This window comes from Eulemur rufifrons, chromosome 17 (genome assembly GCF_041146395.1).
Source record: "Eulemur rufifrons isolate Redbay chromosome 17, OSU_ERuf_1, whole genome shotgun sequence".
In the NCBI taxonomy this organism is placed as follows: Eukaryota; Metazoa; Chordata; class Mammalia; order Primates; family Lemuridae; genus Eulemur; species Eulemur rufifrons.
In genome coordinates, this window is record NC_090999.1 from 76,390,897 (window position 1) to 76,415,746 (window position 24,850).

The window sequence follows — 24,850 nt, forward strand, 5'->3', positions numbered from 1 at the left end:
ATGTGTTTTGGAATAACTGGTTATTCCTATTTAGTATGGTTGTTAATCATTCAGAGCAGATGATAATTTTTAAATGAATATTAGTTGAATTAAGGAGAATTGACTCATTTGTACCTATGTTATGTTGCCATTATTTATCAATACAGTCAGCCCTTTGTATACGTGGGTTCTGTGTCCATGGAGTCAACCAACCACAGATCGAAAATATTCATGGAAAAAAAATTATTGAATCTGTATGGAATATGTTCAGACTTTCTTGTCATTCCCTAAACAGTGTAGTATAACAGCTATTTACATTGTTTTAGGTATTATAAGTAATCTAGAGGTGATTTAAATTATACTGGAATATGTGTGTAGGTTATATGCAAATACTACACCATTTTTTATAAGAGATATGAGCATCCATAGATGTTGGTATCCACGGGGGTCCTGGAACCAATCCTTCACAGATACTGAGGGATAAGTGTACTCATTTGTATATATCCCATTTATCATAATTTAGGGTCATACTGAAATTTTAAAAATTGAATTAGTAAAGTGTATTCTACTTTTAGGCACTATTCATGATCATAAATTAATGCTTTATTATTCAAATGATAATTATTCTTATAATTTTCTCTCATCTAGAATTCTCAAGCAATATGATCATCCCAATATTGTCAAACTTATAGGAGTTTGCACACAGAGACAGCCTGTCTACATCATTATGGAACTGGTTCCAGGTAATGTGATTTGAGTAGTTTGCTTGATGACATTTTAATGTCATATTTTATTACTTTTATATGTTCAGTCTCTGATTTCTCCTTGTAAAGTTTCCAAGGATTTTGTTTAACATTTTTCTGATATCAAAGAGCTTGTACATGTACTCAATATTTTCATAGGCTGTAAGACTGCTGTTTTCTAGAAAATGTCAGCCAACATTTTTTAAGAGATGGATTTATTATTAGAATGCAGTTACACATCAAATTCAGTTATATGTAATGTTTATGTGTGAAAAACTGTTTCGGAAAAGTCAGTCTACTTAGTTTGACTTTATAACAGTGATAGGACTATCTTATATTCAGTTCACTGTATATCGTTTTCCAAGTCTACCTCCACACATCCTCTTCCTTGATGGTTATATATAATCTCATGGTACCTTGGCTCACTTATGAATTATGAACAACTTTCACATGTGGACATACATAATAAAGGCAATCTGTCTAGGAATATGTGCTGGCATTTTTTTCTGGTGACTTTTAACACCTCCAGGTCTTTGTTATCAACTTTTGATAACAAACAGGGACAACTTCTAGCTGATACAGTATGTTTTTAAGGTTTTTTGTGTTTTTTTTTTTGTTCATCTTTCTGTTGTAGAAAATACAATTAGAGGTAAAATTAGATCTTATAAGGCTTACAAATATAATATTTAGTAACTGAAGGGGATTTGTTTTACCTTTACCATTTATTTACTCATTTTAAGAAATTTAAAAAATGTGAAAAATATTTCTAACTTTAAAACACATTAAGCAAATCTAATATTGTAGATTGTTCATTAAATACTATCTATATAATTCTTCCACTATTTAGGATTATTGGTCCAGTTTTACTATATTGCTCTGCATGCTCTTTAAATATTTCTTGATATTACTGTATATCTCCAGGATACCTAGATCATCATCTTTATCCTCATCAAGATAGCATTATCTGTGTTAGGTGCAGTGTATGTTTCAATGATTTGATGACTTATGATCGATATCTTAAAATAGCTTTCAATATGGTTATGAAAGTAAAAAGCAAAGGGGGGTTCCATCGTGTAATGGTTAGCACTCTGGACCCTGAGAGTAGAAAAGGTATAGTCCAAATATTTAAAAATAATTGATAGCCTGTAATTATAATTAAAATTTAATTAAAATATTTATACCTTAAAATGTATAAATATTATAAATACATATTAACATTTACAAGGGCACAAATGAAGACTCTGGATAACAAGGAATGCTACTGAGAAACTTAATAGTTAGGGGGTAGGGCAGACTCGATGAGGAAAGTTGATTTTGGTCTTACCATGATGGTTAAAGGAGCCTAGATGCAAATTCCAGATGGCACGTCCAAGCTGAATAAAGCAAAATAAGATAGCTTTGTACAGAGAGTCAGGCAAGTGTTTATACACTGACTAGTAACCTCTGTTTATATTTTTAAATGAATAAGAATAATAAACTTCATTAGAAAATTCAAAATAACGAAAAGTAGGAAAATTAAAAATGAAAACCTCTCAAAAATATAATTATATTTCAAAGCTAATTGCTATTTACAGTTTTTGGTTTTTCTCCAGCAAAATGTTTAATACGTATACCTTGATTTTATGCAAATACTTTAACTTTAATTATGAGAAAAATCATAACAATATTTCAGATCTTGCTTTTTAAAAAATTAATACAGTATGCAATGGTTTCATTGTTTTATGGTCACCCATATAGTTGTACCTTTTTTTTGTAATGGCACAGAGTATTCCATTTTGTAGATTTACATAATTTATCCAACCAGTCCTTTATTTATGGATACTTTGGTCATTTTCATTTTTATTATTTGTTTTCACAAACAATGCTCAATGAATATCCTTGGACTCATTGTAAGAATCATTGGGTAGTATGTCTGTACAGTAGAAATTCAGCAGTGGGATTGTGAATCTGAGTTTATATATATATATAAAATTTTTTTTTTAATTTCTGCTCATTATGGGGGTATAAAAGTTCAGGTTATATATATTGCCCATGCCCCCCATCACCCCGAGTCTGAGCTTCAAGCGTGTCCATTCCCTAGACAGTGCACATCGCACTCATCATGTAGGTGTGCACCCATCTCCTCCCCCCACCCCCATCCCCCCCAGTCAGAACTTCAAACGTGTCCATTCCCCAGACAGTGTGCATCACACTTGTCATATATATATTTTGATTCATTGTAAATGTATTAGCTTTCTATTGCTGCATAACTAATTATCACAACCTAAGGACTTAAAACAATATCCATTACCTTACAGTTGTGGAGGTTAGAAATCATGACAGGCTGGACTGGATTCTTTGTTCAGGGTCTCACAAAACCCAAATTTGGCTGGGCTGAGCTCTTACCTCTAGGCTCTGGGGAAGAATCCACTACCAGGCTCAGTTGTGGGTAGAATCCCATTCCTTGCAGCTGTAAGTCTGATGTCCTCATTTCTTTGCCTGCTGTCACCTGGGGGCATCTCTTAGCTCCTTAAAGTTGCCTACATGCCTTTTTACATGATCTCTCCATCTTCAAAGCTGGCCCTGGCATGTCAACTTCTTCAAGTGTTTTGAATTTCTCTGAATCCTCTCCTGTTACCAGGTGGAGACTACTCTCTGCGTTTAAAGGGGCTTGTATGATTAGATCAGGACCACCTGGATAATCTCCTTATTTTAAGGTCAACTGTGCCATAAATGACAGATATTATGAAAGTGGTATGTATTCATGTTCATAGGATCCAGGGATTAGAGTGGTATATCTTTGGAAAGCCATATTCAAATTCTACTGACCACAGTAGATTTTGCTAAATTTTCTTAAAGGGTAGTTGCAGCATAGAATCTGAAACCTTATCAGTGAACTTTTCATACTCTGTTACATTAAATCCATTGGTTGATCTTAAAATTTGAATTCACTTTTACCCATGCATGATTTCATAGCATTATGCTTCAGTCATTTGGAAAATATCAGGTCACCAGGTTATGCAGATATTCCAGATAAGGACACATTTCATTATACAGTATCAAAAATCACATTCTTTAATGTCACAACTAGTCTCTTCAGAAGAGTAATAGGCTATCAAGCTCATGGTGGCAGAGATACTTTTTCCAAAACTTTTTAAAAATTATTATGGGTACATAATAGTTGTATATCTCTATCGGGTACATGTCATGTTTTGATACAGGCATACAATGAGAATTAATCAAATCAGGGTAATTGAGGTGTTCATCACCTCAGGCATTTATCATTTCTTTGTGTTAGGAACATTCCGATTGTACTCTCTTAACTAATGTATAACCTAACTTATCGTTGATTATAGCCACTTTGGTGTGCTGTCAAATACTGTTTATTCTGTCTAACTATATTTTACACCCATTAACCATCCCCACTTTATCCTCCTCCCCTCCAAAATTTTAATTTTCATTTGAAAGCTCATATGTCATCACTGACAACAAAAATTATCAGGATTTTTTGAGGAGTCAAGCTCACTTTATTCATTTTTGAGAAAATGTCTGCCAAATATCTAATTTTTAATTACCTTATTTTGTGATTCCTTCTCTTTTTTAAAAACTTTATGTAATTGATATACAATAACTGTAACATGTATAAAGTGTACACGAATTGACATTTGTATATACCTGTGAAACCATCGCCTCAATCAAGGTACTGAATACATCTATCACCCCCAAATTTTCTCATGCCTCTTTGTAATGTTTTTCTTCTACCTTTTTCTACTTCCTGTCCCAGTGAACCACTTATCTGCTTTCCGTCACCATGTATCAGTTAGCATTTCTTAAAACTTTATGGAATCATACAGTAAGTATTCTTCTTTCTATCTTTTTACTCAGCATAATTATTTTGAGAGTAACGGTAATGTGTATCAATAGTCTGTTCTCTTTATTGCTGAGTAGAATTCCATTTTATGAATGTACCACAGTTTATTAATTCAGTTGTTGATAGACTTTTGGATTGCTTTCAGTTTGAGGCTATTACAAATGAAGTTTCTGTGAACATTTATGTACAAGTCTTTATATGGACATATGCTTTCATTTTTTCTTGGGAAAGTACGTGGTAGTAGAATGAATGGATTATATGGTATTTGCATGTTTAAATTTTTAAGAAACTACCAAATTGCTTTCCAAAGTGATTGTACTGATTTACATTCCCCAAAGCAGTCTATGATAGTTCCAGTTCTTCCTCATCCTCATCAATACTTGCTCTGATGAGTTTTTAGCCTTTCCAATATTTCTGTACCTTATTGTGATTTTAAATTGCCTTTCCCTACTGCATAATGATATTGAGCATTTTTTCATGTGCTTGTTTGGCATTCCTATATCTTCCTTGGTCAAGTATCTGTTAAAGTCATTTGCCCATTTTTTAAATTAGGTTGTTGGTTTTCTTATAATTTAGTCTTGATTCTTTACATATTCTTTATACCAGTCCTTTTTCTCACAGTCTATCTTTTTCATTCTCTTAACAGTGTCTTTTGAAAAGCATAAATTTTTAATTTTCAATGAAGTCTGATTTATTAATTTTTCTTTTATGTATCATGCTTTTGATGGTGTAGCTAAGAAACCTTTGTTGAACCCAGGATCACAAAGGTTTCCTCTTATGTTTACTTCTAGAATTTTTATAGTTTCAGAATTTATATCTCAATCTATGATCCATTTTATGTTAATTTTTGTATATGTTGTGAGGAATGGTTTGAAGTTCATATTTTTGGCATATGAATATCCAATTATTACAGGACTATTTATTTTCTTTTTTTTATTTCAGCTTATTATGGGGCTATAAAAGTTTAGGTTATGTATATTGCCCATGCCCCCCCACCCTCCACCCCCGAGTCAAAGTTTCTAGCATGTCCATTCCCCAGACAGTGTGTATCGCACTCATTATGTATGCATACACCCATCCCCCAACCCCCATCTGCCCAACACCAAATTGGTGTTATTCCCAAATGTGCACTTAGGTGATGATCAGGGAAACCAATTTGCTGGTGAGTACATGTGGTGCTTATTTTTCCATTCTTGAGATACTTCACTTAATAGAGTGGGTTCCAACTCTTTCCAGGAGAACATAAGAGATTCTATATCACTGTTATTTCTTACAGCTGAGTAATACTCCATGGTATACATATACCACATTTTACTAATCCACTCATGTATTGATGGGCATTTGGGTTGTTTCCACATCTTTGCAATTGTGAATTGTGCTGCTATAAACATTCAGGTGCAGATGTCTTTTTTATAGAATGTCTTTTGTTCTTTTGAGTAGTTGCCCAATAATGGGATTGCTGGATCAAATGGTAGGTCTACTTGAATCTGTTTAAGGTATCTTGATATTGCTTTCCACAGGGGTTGCACTAGTTTGCAGTCCCACCAGCAGTGTATGAGTGTTCCTGTCTCTCCGCATCCACGCCACCATGTATTGTTTTGGGACTTTTTGATAAAGGCCATTCTCACTGGAGTTAAGTGTTATCTCATTGTGGTTTTGATTTGCATTTCCCTGATGATTAGAGATGTTGAGCATTTTTTCATATGTTTGTTGGCCATTCTTCCATATTCTTTTGAAAAATTTCTATTCATGTCCTTTGCCCACTTTTTGATAGGGTTGTTTGATTTTTTTCTTGCTTATTTTCCTGAGTTCCAAATAGATTCTTGTTATCAGTCCTTTATCGGATGTGTAGCATGTGAAAATTTTTTCCCATTCTGTAGGTTGTCTGTTTGCTCTCGTGACTGTTTCTTTGGCTGTGCAGAAGCTTTTTAATCTAATCAGGTCCCATTTATTTATTTTTATTGTTGTTGTGATTGCCTTTGGGGTCTTCTTCATAAATTCTTTGCCTAGGACAATGTTTATAAGAGTCTTTCCCACATTTTCTTCTAGAATTCTAATAGTTTCACTCCTGAGGTTTAAGTCTGTTATCCACCGTGATTTGATTTTTGTGAGAGGTGAAAAGTGTGGGTCCTGTTTCAAGCACTATTTGTTTAAATGACTGCCCTTTCCTGACTTTTTACCTTCTTATAAAATCCATTTTCTTATATATATGCGTGTGTCTGGTTTTGGACTCTATTCTTTACTTTCAGTCCTTTTGTTTGTCTTTATGCCAATACCATAGTGTTTTGATGTGGTAGCTTTATAATAAGCCTTGTCTCAGAAATAAATCCAAACATACAGAGTCAACTAATTTTTGATAAGAGGACACAATGGAGAAAGAATAATCTCTGATAAATTGTGCTGGGAAAACTGCACATGTAGTTTCCACATGCAAAAGAATGATTTTATTATTTTACACCATACATAAAAATCAACTCAAAATGAGTGAAAGACCTAAATATCAAGACCATAAACTATAAAATTCTACCCTTAGAATAGAATAATGGAGAAAAATCCTGGACGTTGGCTTTGACAATGATTTTTTTGGATATTCCAGCAAAAGTTCAAGCCACAAAAGCAAAACTAAATGGTCTACATTAAACTAAAAAGCCTATCACAGCAAAAGAAACAATAAAGAAAATTAAAAGGCAGCCTATGGATTGGGAAAAATATTTGTAAACCATATATCTGATAAAGAATTAATATACAAAATTTATAAAGAACTCATATACAACTCAATAGTGAAAAAACAAATAACCTAATTAAAAAATGGGCCAAAGACCTGAATGAACATTTCTCCAAAGGTAGACATAAAAATGTCCAACAGGTGTATAAAAAGGTACTCAACATTATTAATCATCAAGGAAACACAAATCAAAACACTATGAGATACCACTTCACACTTGTTAAGATGGCTATTATCAAAAGTCAAAAGATAACTAATGTTGGCAACAATATGGAGAAATGAGAACCCTTCTACACTGTTGGTGAGAATGTAGATTGGTACAGATATTATGGAAAACAGTATGGAAGTTTCTAAAGGAATTAATAATAGTTTCCACGTTTCCCAGCAATTTCTCTTCTGGGCATATACCCAAAGGAAATTTAATCACCACCCTGTAAAGTATCTGCATTCCCATGATCATCACAGCATTATTCACAATAGCCAAGATATGAAAACAGCCTAAATGTCTGTTAACACATGAATGTATAAAGAAAATGTAGTTCATGTATACAATGGAGTAGTATTCAGCCCTATAAAAGAACAGATCTTGCCATTTGCCACAACATGGATAAGCCTGGAGGACTTTATGCTAAAAAAGAAAAATGTTGCATGATCTCATTTGTATATGGAATCAAAAAAATTTCAAATATGCAAAGAACAAAACATTGGTACTAGGGCAGAGGGAAGGGAGGGAGGAAATAGATCAGAGAATACAAAGTAGCAGATATGTAGAATGAACAAGTCTAGAGATGTGCAATATGAGGCCTATAGGTAATAAAATTGTACTGTATATAGGATTCATGCTAAATGAGTAGATTTTAGCTGCTCTTGCCACAAAAACAAAACAGAAAACAAATGGGTAACTACGTAAGGTAATGATATGTTAATTTGCTTCACTATAGTAGCGTTTTTACTACCAATATGTATCCCATAACATCATGTTAGGTACCATAAATGTATACAATACAAGTTATTTTTAAAGAATAATAGGTCTTAAAATCAGGTAATGTTAGTCCTCTGGGTTCTTTTTCAAAATTGTTTTGGCTATTAAAGATCCTTTGCATTTCCATATCAATTTTAGTATTTTTCAGTTTCTATAGAAAGGCTTACTGGAATTTAGATTAGGATTATATTTGATCTGTAGATCAATTTGTGGAAAATACACTTCTTAACAACATTGAGTCTTCGGACCCATGGAAATGATGTATGTCTCTAATTATATAGGTCTTTAATTTCTCTAAGCAAGGTTCTGCAAAGTTTAGTGTATAGGACTTTCCATCTAGGACTTCCAGATTTATGATTATTTCATTTTTTGTGATGCTATTATAAGTGATTTTTTAAAAAAAATTCTGCTATACAAATATAGAAGATTTGTTTGACAATATTAGTCAACCTGCCCTCCTCATGTTTATAGGACACTCTACACATCATCACCAGAATACACCTTCTTTTCAAATACAGATTTTTTTTTTGCCAAGATATACTATATTCTAGGACATAAAAGAAGCCTTAGTAAAATTATGAGCTTTTAAGTTCTCTGAACACAATGAAAATAAGTAGAAATCAATGAAAGAAAGATCTCTGAAAAATCTCTAAATATATGGAAACTAAATAATGTACACCTGAATAACCAGTGAGTCAAAGAAGAAAACAAAGGGGGAAATTAGAAAGTATTTTGAAATGAATGAAAACACATCTCAGTATCTTTATCGTGCCCGTATAGCAATACTTAGGGAGACAATTACAGCACTCTAAATGCCTATATTAGAAAAGAAGAAAGGGCTCAAAGTGATGACCTCAGCTTCTACCTTAAGAAATTTGAGGAATAAGAACAAATTAAACCAAAATCAGTAGAAGAAAAGAAACAATATAGATAGTAGCAGAAATTAGAATGGAAAACACAAAAACAGTAGAGGAAAGTGATGAAACTAAAAGCTAGTCCTTTGAGAAGATCAATAAAATTGTTAAATTTCTACTCAGACTGATTAGAACAAGAGAGAAGACAGAAATTACCAATTTCAGGAATGAGGTGACATCACTACAGAGTTTACAGATATTAAAAGGATAATAAGGGAATATTATGAACACTTTGTGCAAGTAAATTTAATAACATAGATGAAATGGACAAATTTCCTTAAAGATACAACTACCAAATCTCATTCTTGAAGAAATAGGTAACCTGCATAGCCTCGTATCTTTTAAAGACTTTATTCTCTTTTAAAGATTTTTTAAAAAAAAAATCCCTCAGAGAAAACTCCAAGCCCAGATGCCTTTACTGGTGAATTACACAAAACTTTCAAGAAGAAAAGAATTCTGTATAAACCAATTGAAAGAGTTGAACATGAAGGACTACTTCCCAACTCATTATTTGAGGCCAGCATTATCCTGATTCTAAAACCAGAAAACAACGTTACAGGAAATGAAAACTACAAACCAATATCATTCATGGTTATAGATATAAAAATTCAAAGCATAATTTTAATAGAGCAAATTTAGCAATATGTAAAAATTCATCATGATAAAGGGGTTTATACCAGGATTGAAAGCTGGTTTAACATTCAGAAATCAATTTAATTCATCATATTAATAAAATAAAAAGAACCGTATGATCATTTCACTAAATGCAGAAAAAAATGGCAAAATCCAACATCCATTCCTGATAGAAATTCTCTGTAAACAAGGAATGAAAGAGAATTTCTTCATCATGATAAAGAGCTTATAAAAGGAAACTTACAGTTAACATTCTTAATGGCAAATGACTGAATGTTTTCCCCCTTTATATTAAACATAAGATAAATATGCTTGACTTGCCACTTCTCTTCAACACTGTAATGGTTGTTATAGCTGGTGCAATAAAGAAAGAAAAAATGTAGGCCAGGTACGTTGGCTCATGCCTGTAATTCCAGCACTCGAGGAGGCTGAGGTGGGAGGATCGCTTGAGATCAAGAGTTCAGAACCAGTCTGGGCAACATAGTGAGACCTCGTCTCTACAAAAAAATAAAAAAATAACTGGGCATGGTGGTGCGTGCCTGTTGTCCTAGCTACTCAGGAGGCTGAGGCCGGAGGATTATTTGAACTCAGGAGTTTGAGGTTGTAGTGAGTTACGATTGTGCCACTGCCCTCTGCCTGGGCCACAGTGGGAAACCCTGTCTCGAAAGAAAGAAAGGAAACATGAAAAAAGTAAGCAAGAAGTAAGTGGTATCTTTTGACCATTTGAGGTATTTTTCATCTTTGTCACAATATTTATTTACCAGTGTTTTAAACTAAAACACTAGCTGCTATATTGATATAACACTATGTGGTGTCAACTGCATAAAACTTAAAAAATAATTTTTTTATTTTGAACTTTTTGGTAATTTAAGGTAGATAACAAGTTATATGTTTCTTTGTCTTCAGTGATTTTTCTCTTTAGACATGGCCTTGAATCTTCTAGTCATAAAAAAGTTATATCGGCCGGGCGCGGTGGCTCACGCCTGTAATCCTAGCACTCTGGGAGGCCGAGGTGGGCGGATCGTTTGAGCTCAGGAGTTCGAGACCAGCCTGAGCAAGAGTGAGACCCCATCTCTACTAAAAATAGAAAGAAATTATATGGACAGCTAAAAATATATATAGAAAAAATTAGCCGGGCATGGTGGCACATGCCTGTAATCCCAGCTACTTGGGAGGCTGAGACAGGAGGATCCCTTGAGCTCAGGAGTTTGAGGTTGCTGTGAGCTAGGCTGACGCCATGGCACTCACTCTAGCCTGGGCAACAAAGTGAGACTCTGTCTCAAAAAAAAAAAAAAAAAAAAAAAAAAAAAAAAAGTTATATCTAACTTTCTAATGTTGTTATGAAAATCGGGCCAAAATAACAAGTTTGAAAATGATATACTCATAATTTTATGCCATTTTCAAGTTAAGCCTTGGTAACAACCTCTTCCTATTCTCCACTTTCTTCTTTCAATATATTGCTCCTACTTCACCCTTTTCCTTTCTCATCAGAAACAGATTTACATCTTAGAATTTGTAAAGATAAATCGGCAAAAATGCATAAAGTCACTTTGTGAAAATTTCTACTACAAAAATGAAAACCTTATAAGCATATGGTTGTAAAAAGCATAGAAGAAAGTAAATAGACTTGGCTGGCTTTTAAAAACTGTAGGATCTCTATCTCCTTCTCTTCTTCCTCCCCTTAGTTCCTCTCTCCCTCTCATTCCAGCATACAGTGACAAATGTACATGGTTATTGAAAGGTAGTAGAGGGTAGTGGTGAAGAGCTTGAGCTCTAATAAGTGTTGGTGAGGATTTGGAAAAAACCACAAAGCTCATACATTTCTGGTAGAATGTAAAATGGTGCAACCACTTTGAAAAAGAGTTTCATGGTTTCTCAAAAAGTTTAACATAAATTTTCCATAATAATTCCACTCCTAGGTGTCCACACAAGAGAAATGAAAACATTCATCTATGCAAAGACTTGTATGAAAATGTTCATAGTAGCATTATTTATAACAGCCAAAAAGTAGAAATAACTCAAATGTCCATCAACTGATATGGATAGTCAAAATATTATATTCATACAATACATACTATTAAGCAATATAGAGAAATGAGCTACTAATACATGCTGCAGTATAGATGAACCTCAAAAACTTTATGCCAAGTGAAGTCAGATGCAAAAGACTACATGTTGGATGATTCCATTTATATAAAATGCCCAGAAAAAAAGACAAATCTACAGAAAAAGAAAGCAGATTATGGTTTTCTGGGATTAGGGTACAGATGGGTATTGACTGTAGACAGGAATGAGGTTTCTTTTCAGAGTGATAAAAATATTCAAAATTTTTCAAAACTCATTGAGTTGCACATTAAGCTAAGTAAAATTTATGTCTATAGACTGAACTTTAATATGTCTCTTAAAAACAAAAACAAAGCTCAAGAGCCAGGCAGTCTTAGCTGAAAGCTTGACTCAGTCACTTGTGAGTTGTGTAACCTTACTCAGCTGACTTTTAACTTGTTTGTGCTTCCGTTTCCTTATCTGTAAAATAAGAATAATAGGGCAGTTAAAAGAGCTAATGTTCTGTGTGTCTGTGTGTGTGTGTGTACCAAACCCAACTATGTGCACTTATACATAAATATCTTAGAGTGCTTAACACATAATCATTTTGTTCTTATCAAAATTATTATTGTTATTTTATAATTGGCTGAGAAGAAAAAAGTGTTTAATTAAAATGACTCCTATAATCAAGCTAGAACTTTAACCTGAACTCTGAACCTGCCCCTGCTCCTTATCCTAACCCTAGTCTTCTCTAGCCAAGAAAGACCTGAGAACAGATTGGGAAGCACAGTTTGTCTTTGATTCCCTTTCCACTATCATTTGTGATTTTTTTTACTTGTATGTTTTAGTTTGTAGCCTTCATGGTCTCACTTTCCTTTTAAGTAAAACTGAAGTGGCTGGATTAAAAAGTCTCTTAAGTTTTAGATATAACGTGTAATTGTGTAATTGCTATGAAAATTTTTCTTGAAAATTTGACACCTCATAAAAATTCTTAGACTACTTCAAAATCTTTCTGCCCTTTTTGTAAAAGGCATGATAGAGACAAAACCAGCTAATCTATATTCTTATAAATATAGCACAATAATATATAATATCTTACATTTACATAATATTTTACACTTGTGAAAGCAATTTAACATTGTCATTTGTTTGCCCAGACATTATTGTTATGTCCATTTATAAACTAATTGAGATTCAGAGCTTAAAGTGACTCGTCAATGTCAATTAAATAGAAAGTAGGAAAATAGTACTCTTTGTATTTCTGTTATATTATTAGATTTATAAGTGGGTCAAAATATATAATCCTTTTATGAAACAAAAATATGAATTAAGCAAAATGCCTGTACAAGATACTCTGTGGGTAAAAACATGAATCCGTGTTCCATAATTTCTCAACCTTGTGCACAGATACGTAAATAGCTTTTTTCACTAAACAGGAAAAATTTTTGAGTTACTGTTCTCTATACTGGGAATCAAGCTGTGGAGAGAAGATTTAGAAAACTGGTAGGTTAAAAAGCAAGCTTTAATAACTGCTTAGTGTCTAATATGCAAACAGTTTCTAAAATGCATTATGCAGAGCTTTAATATGCTCCTGTTCTCGTCAGATAACTGAGCCCTTTGGAATCATAAATCCAAAATATATTTTAACCAGGGAAATGTTGGAGGAGATTATAAGCATTTAAGAATTCAAGTTTAGAGTGAATACTCCAAGATGATCCTGTCGTTATTTGAATTCTCTCTTGAATTACAAATACTTTGCTTGCTTGCTTGCTTGCTTGCTTGCTTGCCTTCTTGCTTGCCTTCTTGCTTGCTTATGTGTTGCTGGATAAGTAAAATCAAACAAAAGTCAGTTCTAAATGGCAATGAGAAACACAAAAAACAAACCAAAAAAAACCCTCTAATATGCTTAAAAGATGGCCCTTTATTTTACGTACATATTGTTTATTATTTAGAAAGTCAAATGAAGAGAGGATTTTTTAAAGTGACAAGCTATGACTTAAAGGAATATTTATAGTTCAGGCAACTGTCATTTGTTTTCATATATGTGGTTAAATTAGGGCTGCCACAAGATATCGTGACAGATAGGAGACTAAGCACCTAACCTCCAACTACAATAGTGTCTGTGCAGACCCTGGATAGAGCTGATTAATTTTAGCAGGCCTTTAAAAATGTCAGTCTCCACTCTTTCTTTCACTAGAGATTTGTAACTGCTCCCTTCTTTTTGACCTGTATGTTCTCTTTGAGTTCAGAACTTCCTGGAACTAATTAAATGTTACATTATCTAGTACACTGCTCAGCTCACATGAATGCATGGCCCTTGGCAATCATCAAACTCATCTTAACTTTAAAATGACTTATGGCTTTGGAACTTTGAGAGTTATTGAAGAGTTTTCGCCAGGTATCAGACATTGTCAAAATATATCTTACCTCTCTAACATAACATCCTATTTATGGTTAAAAAAAAAAAGAAATTGAGCTCAATCAACTTATTTTGTCTAGAGATTTTGGGCTTATAAATCCAGACATGGTTATTAATATTGTTCTCATAAATGTCTTTAAGCTTTCAGAAGAAATTTTTCAATTGTCAGAATTCCTTTTCTTTTAATTACTCATTTCCATTTGTAATATCTGTGGTCAATTTCACTAATTTTTGCCAAAATATTATTTTAATGAACATTTTATCCCTCACATTCAATATGAAATTTTATATTTTATGTGATTTTAAAAGAATCAATCATGTGACATCACAGCTATGGAAGGTTATTATAGTAATAACTAGAAATGACAGTTCCAGCTCCTTTGGTAGCAAAGTCCCAGCATTTTGGCTCTGGATAGTGGCTTGGCATTTGTTTCTATCGTTCCTCATAAATGTAGAAAGGATAAATTGTGCCAACAAAGGATCGAGGAATGTGGCTCCTGCCTCGTACTTAGTAAGATAGAGCTCTTAAAATCTGAACTGACTCATTTCCTTACATAGATTTAACCGATTGCTAATTGAGTAACAGTATTACTTCACAGTAGTCAGTTTTGAGTTCAAGAAAAAGGACAACATAGTAATTCTCAAATTAATATTTTGTGTGAAAAGTAGTAAGATATAACAACTCAGTGCCTGAATTTTTTTAATGTTGAAAATAAATTTCTAAGGAAAAACCTAATTCTATGGAATTTATTGATTATTTTATGTTATTTGGAAATAATGATAGAATATTCTTTTAAAACAGCTTTGATATATGAGCCTCAATGAGTGTCCTTATAAATTGGTTCACTATAAGTTTCAGTTGGAAGAAAGAATATTTTTTTCATGTTGGCTGATGTTATGATATCTAAACTTAAACATTCATTTTTATAATTGAAGCATATTACATTAATGAAAGTGAAAATAAATGCTCTCAGCTGTCATTTTATATCACAGATACTTTTGATGTAATGTAAAGTATTTCCAAAACAACATTTAGAAAGATAGCATCTTTAAATTGATGTTTCTTTCTGAGCCCAGTGATATGTTGGGTTGCCTTACTGTTTCATTTGATACCTAATATTCCAAAGCAAATACAGATAGAATGTTTTAAACTGGCCATTTCTCCAGACACTGAAAGCACTAATATCCTTTGAAATTGGAGTTACTTTATTTAATTTATATGTGACGTAAGTTGGTAACCTGTTGGTATTTTACACACATGGTATTGACCTTTTCCCCATATTATTTTTCAAGTAGACTACTCCCTTCGAATAGGCCACTGCTTTCTAGCACTGCATATCCTTTCTCAGTAGTTGAGCTAAATTCTAAAGACAGAAGAATGTAAGAAATGAAACCCAAAATATAGCTATTACTGTATCACCTCTTTGACAAGTGGTTTTAAAGAAGTGCCAAGGAATTTTTTTTTTCTGTCAATGAGTAAAAATGTTGATATGTTATAATAAACATTAAGTTTTCACAGTACATTTGAGCCACAGACATATTGTGTATATCCGAGCAATATGACTCATATGCTTTTGATGTTCTAAATTCCTGATGGCATTTATACCTATGAGTAAGTACCTCCTGCAAAGAGGCAGATGGCTTGTTGCAGGACAAAGCATGCTCTGAACCATACTCTTGCTCTTAGATCCTGTTTTTAAAATGACTTTATGGTATTTGAAGTTCCTTAACGATTGAAAGGAAAGTGTAGGAGTTATGAATACACATGTATCCTTCCACATAGATGAACATTTCTTTAAAGGAACTGATGAGTTTTACTGTTGCTTTGTAGGTTATCATTTTTATGTTTTTTTACTATACATGGAAGTGTCTTAAAATTCTCAGAGGTAAAGTTTAACACAATATTTTAAATGATAAGAAAACTTGCTGTATGTTAACAGTCTAATTATATTTGATGCAAATGTTAGAAGTATGAGCAGGACTAGTAAAACTGTGATGAATTCAGTGGAAATAAAAACCAAATTTTACATAAAATGGCTTGCTTTTACAACTGAATAGATTTCCCCTGAATAACCTATGCAATGTATGTGAATCTAACAGTGCATATCAGTATGAGATTTTTAATTTTATCAGAATTATAAAGAAAATAGTTATTTCATTAAAACATTTGGGAGCCTATACTGTTTTTCTATGATTAAAAGACAACTGAAAATAATTTGAATCAAAGATTTCAAAAATACTTATTTAATTCATGATAAAAGTTTTTTTTTTTTTTTTTTTTTTTTTTTTTTGTTGAGACAGAGTCTCACTTTGTTGCCCAGGCTAGAGTGAGTGCCGTGGCATCAGCTTAGCTCACAGCAACCTCAGACTCCTCGGCTTAAGCGATCCTACTGCCTCAGCCTCCCGAGTAGCTGGGACTACAGGCATGCGCCACCATGCCCGGCTAATTTTTTCTATATAGATTTTTAGTTGTCCATATAATGTCTTTCTATTTTTAGTAGAGACGGGGTCTCGCTCAGGCTGGTATCGAACTCCTGACCTTGAGCGATCCACCCGCCTCGGCCTCCCAGAGTGCTAGGATTACAGGCGTGAGCCACCGCGCCCGGCCAATTCATGATAAAAGTTGAAAGTGAATATACTGTTTTATTTTTCCCTGCTTGCATTGAAATACCAAAATATTCACACTCCATTATATAGAAAACAAATAGAAGTTTCTTGTAAGCATTAGCCAAAGGTATTGTAATGCTATTCTTTTATTTGTAAATTTTATTCCTTTCTAGTTGTAAGTTAGCTCTGTATTCAGAAATGATAGCCAGACAAAATCTTGGGGACTCCTCTTAAGTTTGTGAAAGAAATGAACCTTATGCATTAATATTTAAGAAGGTAAATTATTCTACTCATAGCTGATACCGATATTCTTTTAATAGAATTTGACTTAAACATTAAGCCTGAGGATTCTGTTGGATTGTTCATTCATTTCTTCAGTTAATAGTTATTGAATGCCTACTGCCAGATGTTGGGGATACAATAGTGAAGAAAATTGACCAGAAACACCCCCATAAAAAGTTAAAATAAAATCCTGCTCTCATGGAACTTATATTCTAATGCAGGAATAAATATGTTAGATAAATAAGTAAAATATGTAGCAGGTTGAATGGTATGAAAAAATAAAGGCTAGAAGGAGGAGTATAGCAATTATTGGGATGAGTAGAGATTGGAATTTTGGAGTGGTCCAGGAATTCCTCTATAAAATCCTGATGAAAGTGAGGGAGTGAGCTATATGGATTTCAGGAGGGTGAGCATTCCAGGCTTCAGGGAATAGCCAAAAGAGCAGTGTGGATGAAGTAAAAGGAGAGAGTATCAGGAGAGGAGGGGAATGGAATTCAAATCAAACCTTATAGGTCATAGTAATGATTTATTTCAATTTAAGGAGTCATCTTGTTATTATGCTGAACTGAACATGTTAGATTCCTGCTGTCCTTATCAGCTTTCCAAGGGTAAATAATGTAAATAGAGGCTCACATTTATGACCAATCTAATGGAAAATACTGAATATCTTTTAGGCCCTCCAGGCCTAAGAGTCTCTGTTTTGTCATGTCAAGTAGACAGGAATGTATATATTTTTGCTATCTCTTCTTTTCCCGTCATAAATTTGAATAAAATTTTAAGGATGAAATCAATCTTCTACTTGCTAAATGCTCATTTTATGACCAGTAAAATGAATTACTTCTGGAAATCCATTATGCATTTTTTTCACCAGTTTTCTGGTCATATTTAATCTGTCTCTTCTCATTTAAGTACTCCTTTTTCCCTTTATAGGCTTTCAGATGCTATATAACATAAAACATCTTCACAAAGTCATCTTGAGGGATTGTACTTTATGTTAAGCATTGTCTAGCCTCATCAGTGAAAGTGTGAAAATAATATTAGAAACTTTCATTATAACAAGGTTTTGTGTATGTGGAACTTACTTTCCTGTTCTTTATTTGCCTCTCTTTGCCCTTTTTGTAAAACCAAAGTAGATTGTCATTGGTACTATTTATAGGTGTGCATTTCAGTTCTGGACAGACTAGGATTCAGTGTCTGACACAGCTGTGCCTGAGATTGAGAGCCTAATAAAGCACTTGGAAAATGTAACCTTTGCTTGAAAGAATAAATTTACCTCAATTCGTCTGTGTCAATCTTAAGAAACCAGTGTCACATTTGATAATATCTACATTCAAAAGGAAAGGCTTTATACAGCAAAGTGAAAGTGATTAAAGAAGTGGGTTTCTGTGGCATCTTTAATAATTTTTTACTGTAAGAGATTATAATTATTAAATATTTTCATAAAGTCTTTTTAAGATTTTTTTTCCTTTTCTTACATGTTAGAATATGGGGAGCATTTTCCAGATCATTGATAAAGACTTTGAAATGAATGTATCTTGTAAGAGGATATTTGCTACGAGCAAGTGGTTGAATCTCTGTATTTTCTATCTTGGCTGCTATAAACTAAGAAAGAAATCCTTCCTGTAATTAACATCTATCATGATCTCATTCCATTTGTTGAATAGGATGAAAGACTCAGATACCTATCTTTTTATAGTGTTTTACATCTTTAAAAGTGCTTTTTATAAATAGAACACCTTATTTATATATATAGATAATTATATATGATAAAATTTATAAATATTATATCACTGAAATTTTTTAAAGAATCAAATTTATACTTTAAAATTTTTTAAGGTAAGTAGAATTTTTAACTAATGAGGTTATAATTTGATGATAATAATATAATTTATTATTTCAAAAATATTATAAACCAGTCAATTTTCATAAAAATAAACCCAGAAAATGCAATGATGAATTTATTTTTTCATTGGAAACATATATATCATGCTGTATTTAAGTAACTTTGCAACTTAGAAATACACTTATTTTTCTTTAAGACTCTCCATTTTTTTAATCAACCTATTACCTGTGGGATTGGATTATTACATTCATTAAATACTTATTGAGCTCCAGCTATGTTCCCTACAAAATACATCGATGAAAAATACATCCATAATCTCTTCTCTCGAAGAGTTCACAGTATAGTGGGACAGACACATATTTAACAATAATCACAAATAAATTTATTATTTCAAATTTTGCTATGGAAAGAAAAGAGTATTGTTCAGAGAGATGGTAACAGTACCTAATTCATTTTAGGGACCTTAGGAAACATCTCTAGGAAGATGGCATTTGCATTAATATCTGAAAGGTAAAAATTAGTACATCTTTGGAAGGGGCTGGGATAAGGCACAGAGAATACCAAGGGTGAAGGCTCTGAGGTGGGAAAAGACTTTTGTGTTTGAGGAACAGGAGAAGGATATAGTGAGCCCGAGAGAGACTGGCATAATACCAAGTTGGAAAAGTAGGACCTTATAGGTCAGGGTAAGCAATTGGATTGTATTCCCAATGCAATTGTGTTTTAGGCAGTAGAGTGACCTTTATTTTTTTTTTTTATTGCTATCAAAAAGTGTATCGGGAACACAATGAAAAAACATCTTTGTGTCCCTGACCCCAATTCTCCTTGGTTTCTCTTCTTGGAGACAGCTGCTCGTACTAGATTTTTGTGGGATTTTATTGTTATTTTGTTTTAATTTTTGTTTGTTTAATGTTGGTTTTATCCCTTCAGAGCTTTTCTATGCAAAAAGAGATGTATATGCATAAAAATATTTTTATTTTTTAACGCAAAAGATAGCTCACCTTATAAACCATTCTGCGCTCTGTATTTTTGTTTTTTACTTGTCAAAATATCTTGAAGATTTTTCACATAAGTATATATAGATTTACTCTTTTAAATAGTTGGATAGTATCTGTGTAAGCCCTCTTGACAGTTATGTTTTTCTAGTCATCTGCTACCACGGTAGGACAGAGTGCTTCAGTAAAAATTTGTGTAAATCTGCGTTTGCTCTAATTCATTAGGAAGATACATTTTGGGTTAAATTCTACTTCTTCTTGAAGAATTCTACTTCTTCTAAATAGATATGGTATAGGAAATATTCATAAATATTTCCCAAAATCTTATACCTCTAGATCAGTAGTTCAGGCAACATTTGATCTGAACTCTAGAAATTTCTAAAAAAGATAATGTCTCCCTGTGGAGGCTGTGGTTCCAGAAACCTTTACAGTATTTTATATAAAAGCAAGTATATGTAAGAGATGAGTTTCCAAATAGCTAAGCAAATCCCGTATCTAGCCATGATAATAGTAGAGATTTTACTGTTTATGAATAAGAGTATCAGAAAGTATTTTTTCTTACCTTTATATAATTTCCACTTTAACCAAATTTATTTCATCCTTGAGTACTTGATTATGGACCCTGGATTTCTTTAGAAAACTGAGGAAGCCCAGTGAGAAAAATGCCCTTTCCCAAAGTATTTGAGTTCACTCAGTCACCATTTGTGATACTCTGTTGTTACTCACTTTAACACTTATAAAATGAGATGCTCAATGGAATGCAAAATGCACTATAATTCTTATTTGGAAGCTGATATGTTTGTGAGTGACTGTTACCAGCATAAATATGACCACTGTGACTTTGGACCCATGTATGGGTTTAAGTTCTCACTGTACTACTACTTCCAGCTGTGTGACTTTAGGCACGTTACTTAATCTCTAAGCCTCAACATCTTTACTTATAAAATGGGGAAAGAAAATAATATTCAAAGGGTTAAATGAAATAACATATGTAAAGAATGTGGCACAATTCTTAACATACTCTAAAGTCTTAGTAAATATTAGGTGCTGATAAATTAATCTGAGCTGAGAAACAATATTAGATATATTAATAGATTAGATTTTCAGTTCAATGAGCTGTCATATTCTATAGTCTCAGATATTTCAGAGTAAGCAGTATCTAACCTTTAAAAACTGTCAGTATTTTCAAAGCACTAGTAATCACCCATTTTGGCTTAGAATGTTTTTAGTTAAAATGTTAACTAATTAAAAGTGAATCTGAGACCTTCATTTCTTTCTCATTCTACTAGACCATTATCAAACAATTAAATTTTAGTTTAACAGAAAGGGTGCTATTCATGTGTAGATCAGTAAACTTTTCCTTGATTTTTGCAAATATTAAACCTTTAAATTCTAAGAAAAAATTACACAGAAAAACACAATAAAATTAAAAATAGCAGCTTTCAGTGGACCAAATATTTTATCAAAGGTCAGCCATATAGAAGGAAATGTTTCTGAGGTGAGATACAAAAAATAGTTATTTGTGATAGGAAAGAATTTGGAAGGCAATTGGCCCAAGCAAGATCACAGTTCACAGACTCAGATATTCATAGTAAGAGATAAACAAATCAAGTGGGCATAATAAGTAGGTGATTTGGAGGGAAAGGGATCTTTAGAAAGCTCAAAAACTGCCAGAGATGGACAGAAAGAATGGAGGAACAATTTCTGAAATGTGTTGAGACATATAGGAAACCAGAGTATGTAAGACATAGGGTTAAATGGTAAAATAATTTGGTGGCATGTCTCCACCCCCTTAGTATACTGAATATAGATTTAGGAAGAATTTAATTTTAATAGTTGAGGTGGGAAATAATTAAGCTATGAAGAGTAGTTTTTAAATGCAAGTTAGGATGAGCTCTGGCAGTATTCCAGGGAAAATGACAAGGTGGTTGCCAAAAGGAGGAAAGACTTTGATGTCAAGGATCTTTCAAAATGTCCTTATATTTCCAACACAGTCTTGAGATACGTGGGTATGTGTGTTATCCACTTAGAAAGATGAGCCATGGGGTTTTTTTCTGTTTGAATAATGTCTAAGTGGTAAGGAAATAAAAACTTTCAATGTGATAAATGATGAATGAAAGATATGGTCTGTTTTACTTCATTTTTTTAGACATCTATAATTTTCAGTATAGAATGTACATTAACGGTGCTTTATGTAATCCACAGGCGCACATTAACTTTGACTCTGTGTGTGTACTTCTATAACTTTTTACAGTAGCTGATCTTAAATAAACCATAGGATTTGTATATTCTCCTGTTGAGTGTAAATTGAACTCATTGGCAGTCAATCTATTTGTTTTTCTTTGTAATTTTTAGGCGACACCTTTTTAGTCGTAGAGTTTTTATCTCCCCAAATATATGCCCCCTGAAGAAGCAGAAATAGCTTGTAAATAAATCTAGGAAAAGCTTAATGAAAAAAAATGAGAGGAAGGGATATAAAAACATTTTACTTGGTCAAAAATATAAGAACATAAGATACGCCACACTTTCTTCAGATTGAAGGTCTGTCCATTTCAGTATAATTTGCTGGAGATTTATATCAACACATGGTTGGTGATGAGTGTGCCTATGTTTCTTCAGAAGATATTTAACTTTGGAAATATTAATGAAAGAGAAAACCTTTGAAATTTAGAAATTCCCTGTGATGAGCAAAATAATAATAAGAGCTACATAACAATGAAGTACTTACTGTGTGCCAGGCCTTTTACTGATGAGAAAAATAAACACAGGTTAAGTAAATTACAAGGTCACCCTTGTAATTTAATTGTTAAATTGTAGAAGAAGAATTTGACTCTAGCTTTAGTCACTATGATTCACATTCAATATGTGGGAAAATAAAGTAGATAAAAAAATAAGTTAGGAAAAGAAAATTACACTATAGATAAGACTTTTCTATATTTAGAGAAAGTAGCAGATATAGAAATAGGAAGAACAAATCAAGAAAATTTCGGGATTATATTCAATGGAAGAGAGACATTTTTATTATAATTAATGGAATTCCTTTGTAATACAGATAAGATTACTTTGTTTCAGGTATCTTTAATGTAGCTCAAAATGATATTAAATTATTTATTTAGTATTTATCATTCATCCATCCATGCACCAACAAATACATGTCAGGTACCTATTATATGGCAGCTTTGCTCTGGATAATATTTACCATGAGTTCAAAATTGTATTTTCTATAAATGCTATGTTCTAAATTTATATATGCCTATATTCGATTAATGGAAATATCAGTTAAACCATTTTTTACACCAGCCATCACACTTTAATTGAAAATCATGAATTTTTTCATTAATGCCTTTCTGTTCCAGGTTACAATACAGGACACCATGTTGCATTTACTTGTCATATCTCCTCAGTGTCCTCTAGTCTTTGAGAGTTTCTCAGTCTTTCCTTATTTTTCATCATCTTGACAGTCTTGAGGAATATTGGCTAGGTATCCATTAAATTGTTTCCCTAATTAGGATTTGTCTGAATTTTTCTCCCCATTGCAAGACTGTACTTATGAGTTTTAGATAAATGAGATCAAATGCCTTTTTATCATGACATATCAGAGGGTATATGATATCCATATGCCATTACTGGTGATGATAACCTTCACTTGAGTAAGCCATTTTTTAGTGACACATGCCTCATGATTTTGTCTCCATACTTATCATATTTTTTCTAATATTTTTCCTATTGTGGTTAAGAATATACAAAGATTCTAGAATAAGAAAATTCCTTTTAAAATATACTGTGCCCTCAAATCAGTCTATAACAGTATATAGCCTTATTTTTAAAAAGCTAACAAGATATTGGAGTTTTTCTCCCTCCTTCCAATTAAGAAAATTAAAAACGTGAAAAAAATTTTACCGTGTTCCATTGGTAATGCAAAATAATTGTAGAAGTCATTTATAATTAACAGTTTGGACTCATATACCCAAAAATTTTTACCTACCATGTTCACTAAGTAAAAAATTATAAGTAGAAAAACTGAAAAAAATAGCCACTAACTGTGAAAAGTTTTACATAGCAATGTTCATAGTGTTTTGTCCTAATAAGAGAATTTTTTCTTGAATATTTGCTAGTGATGTGGCATCTTTTGAGCATTCATGGTCTCAGGGGACACCTAGTTGTGGAAACCTAGTTGTAGAAACTTAGTTTTGAGTGTGTGAATTATATTATGAACCTAATTCTTCATACAGTGATATACATGAAAAATATTTAAAGCTCACATTTTTTTTTATATAATTAAGGCCAAGATTGTATATATGTTATACTGATGTTTGATATAAATAATTTAGATGTAACTGTATATATTTTAGGAAAACTATTTACCCTTATGACATTTTCTGCTTTCAGGCAGGCTTGATTTTTCCTCTGCTATACCTAAGTGTCATCAAAAACATAAAAGAAAAAAAAAAACCCTTTCTATTCTATGCTAGAAAATGAAAACTGTAAAATATTATGTGAGTTGGCAAGTTTCAGAAAATAGTCTATCTAAAATATTTTTCAGCATAATCCTTCTGGATTTGTTCTCAGGACTTTGAACCCTCATATTGTGTGGTAGTTGTTATTGTTGCTGTTACAACAAAGAATTCGCATAAATGAAATCATATGCCTTTATCAAATGGTCACAGAGAAAGCAATAGGCCTTGTGTTTCCCTTTAGTTCAGTTTTTTAGTGGTAGTGAGTTAGAGCTATGTTTCTGTTCCCATACTCTAGCTATCAGACTCAGAAGAAATACAACATCCATAATGAGTTCTAGAAGATGGGCATGATATACCTGTATTAGTTTGCTAGGACCGCTG

At 32.7% G+C, this 24,850-nt stretch overlaps 1 protein-coding gene across 2 annotated transcripts in view; it reads left to right on the top strand.

Annotated features, from left to right (window-relative positions):
* Nucleotides 1-24,850, top strand: part of FER (FER tyrosine kinase) — a 395,460-nt gene that overhangs the window by 264,359 nt on the left and 106,251 nt on the right. For both annotated transcript variants that reach the window (XM_069492253.1, XM_069492254.1), the window contains one exon: nucleotides 628-722. In XM_069492253.1, the coding sequence (XP_069348354.1) occupies nucleotides 628-722 (95 nt within the window). The remainder of the gene's footprint in view (nucleotides 1-627; nucleotides 723-24,850) is intronic.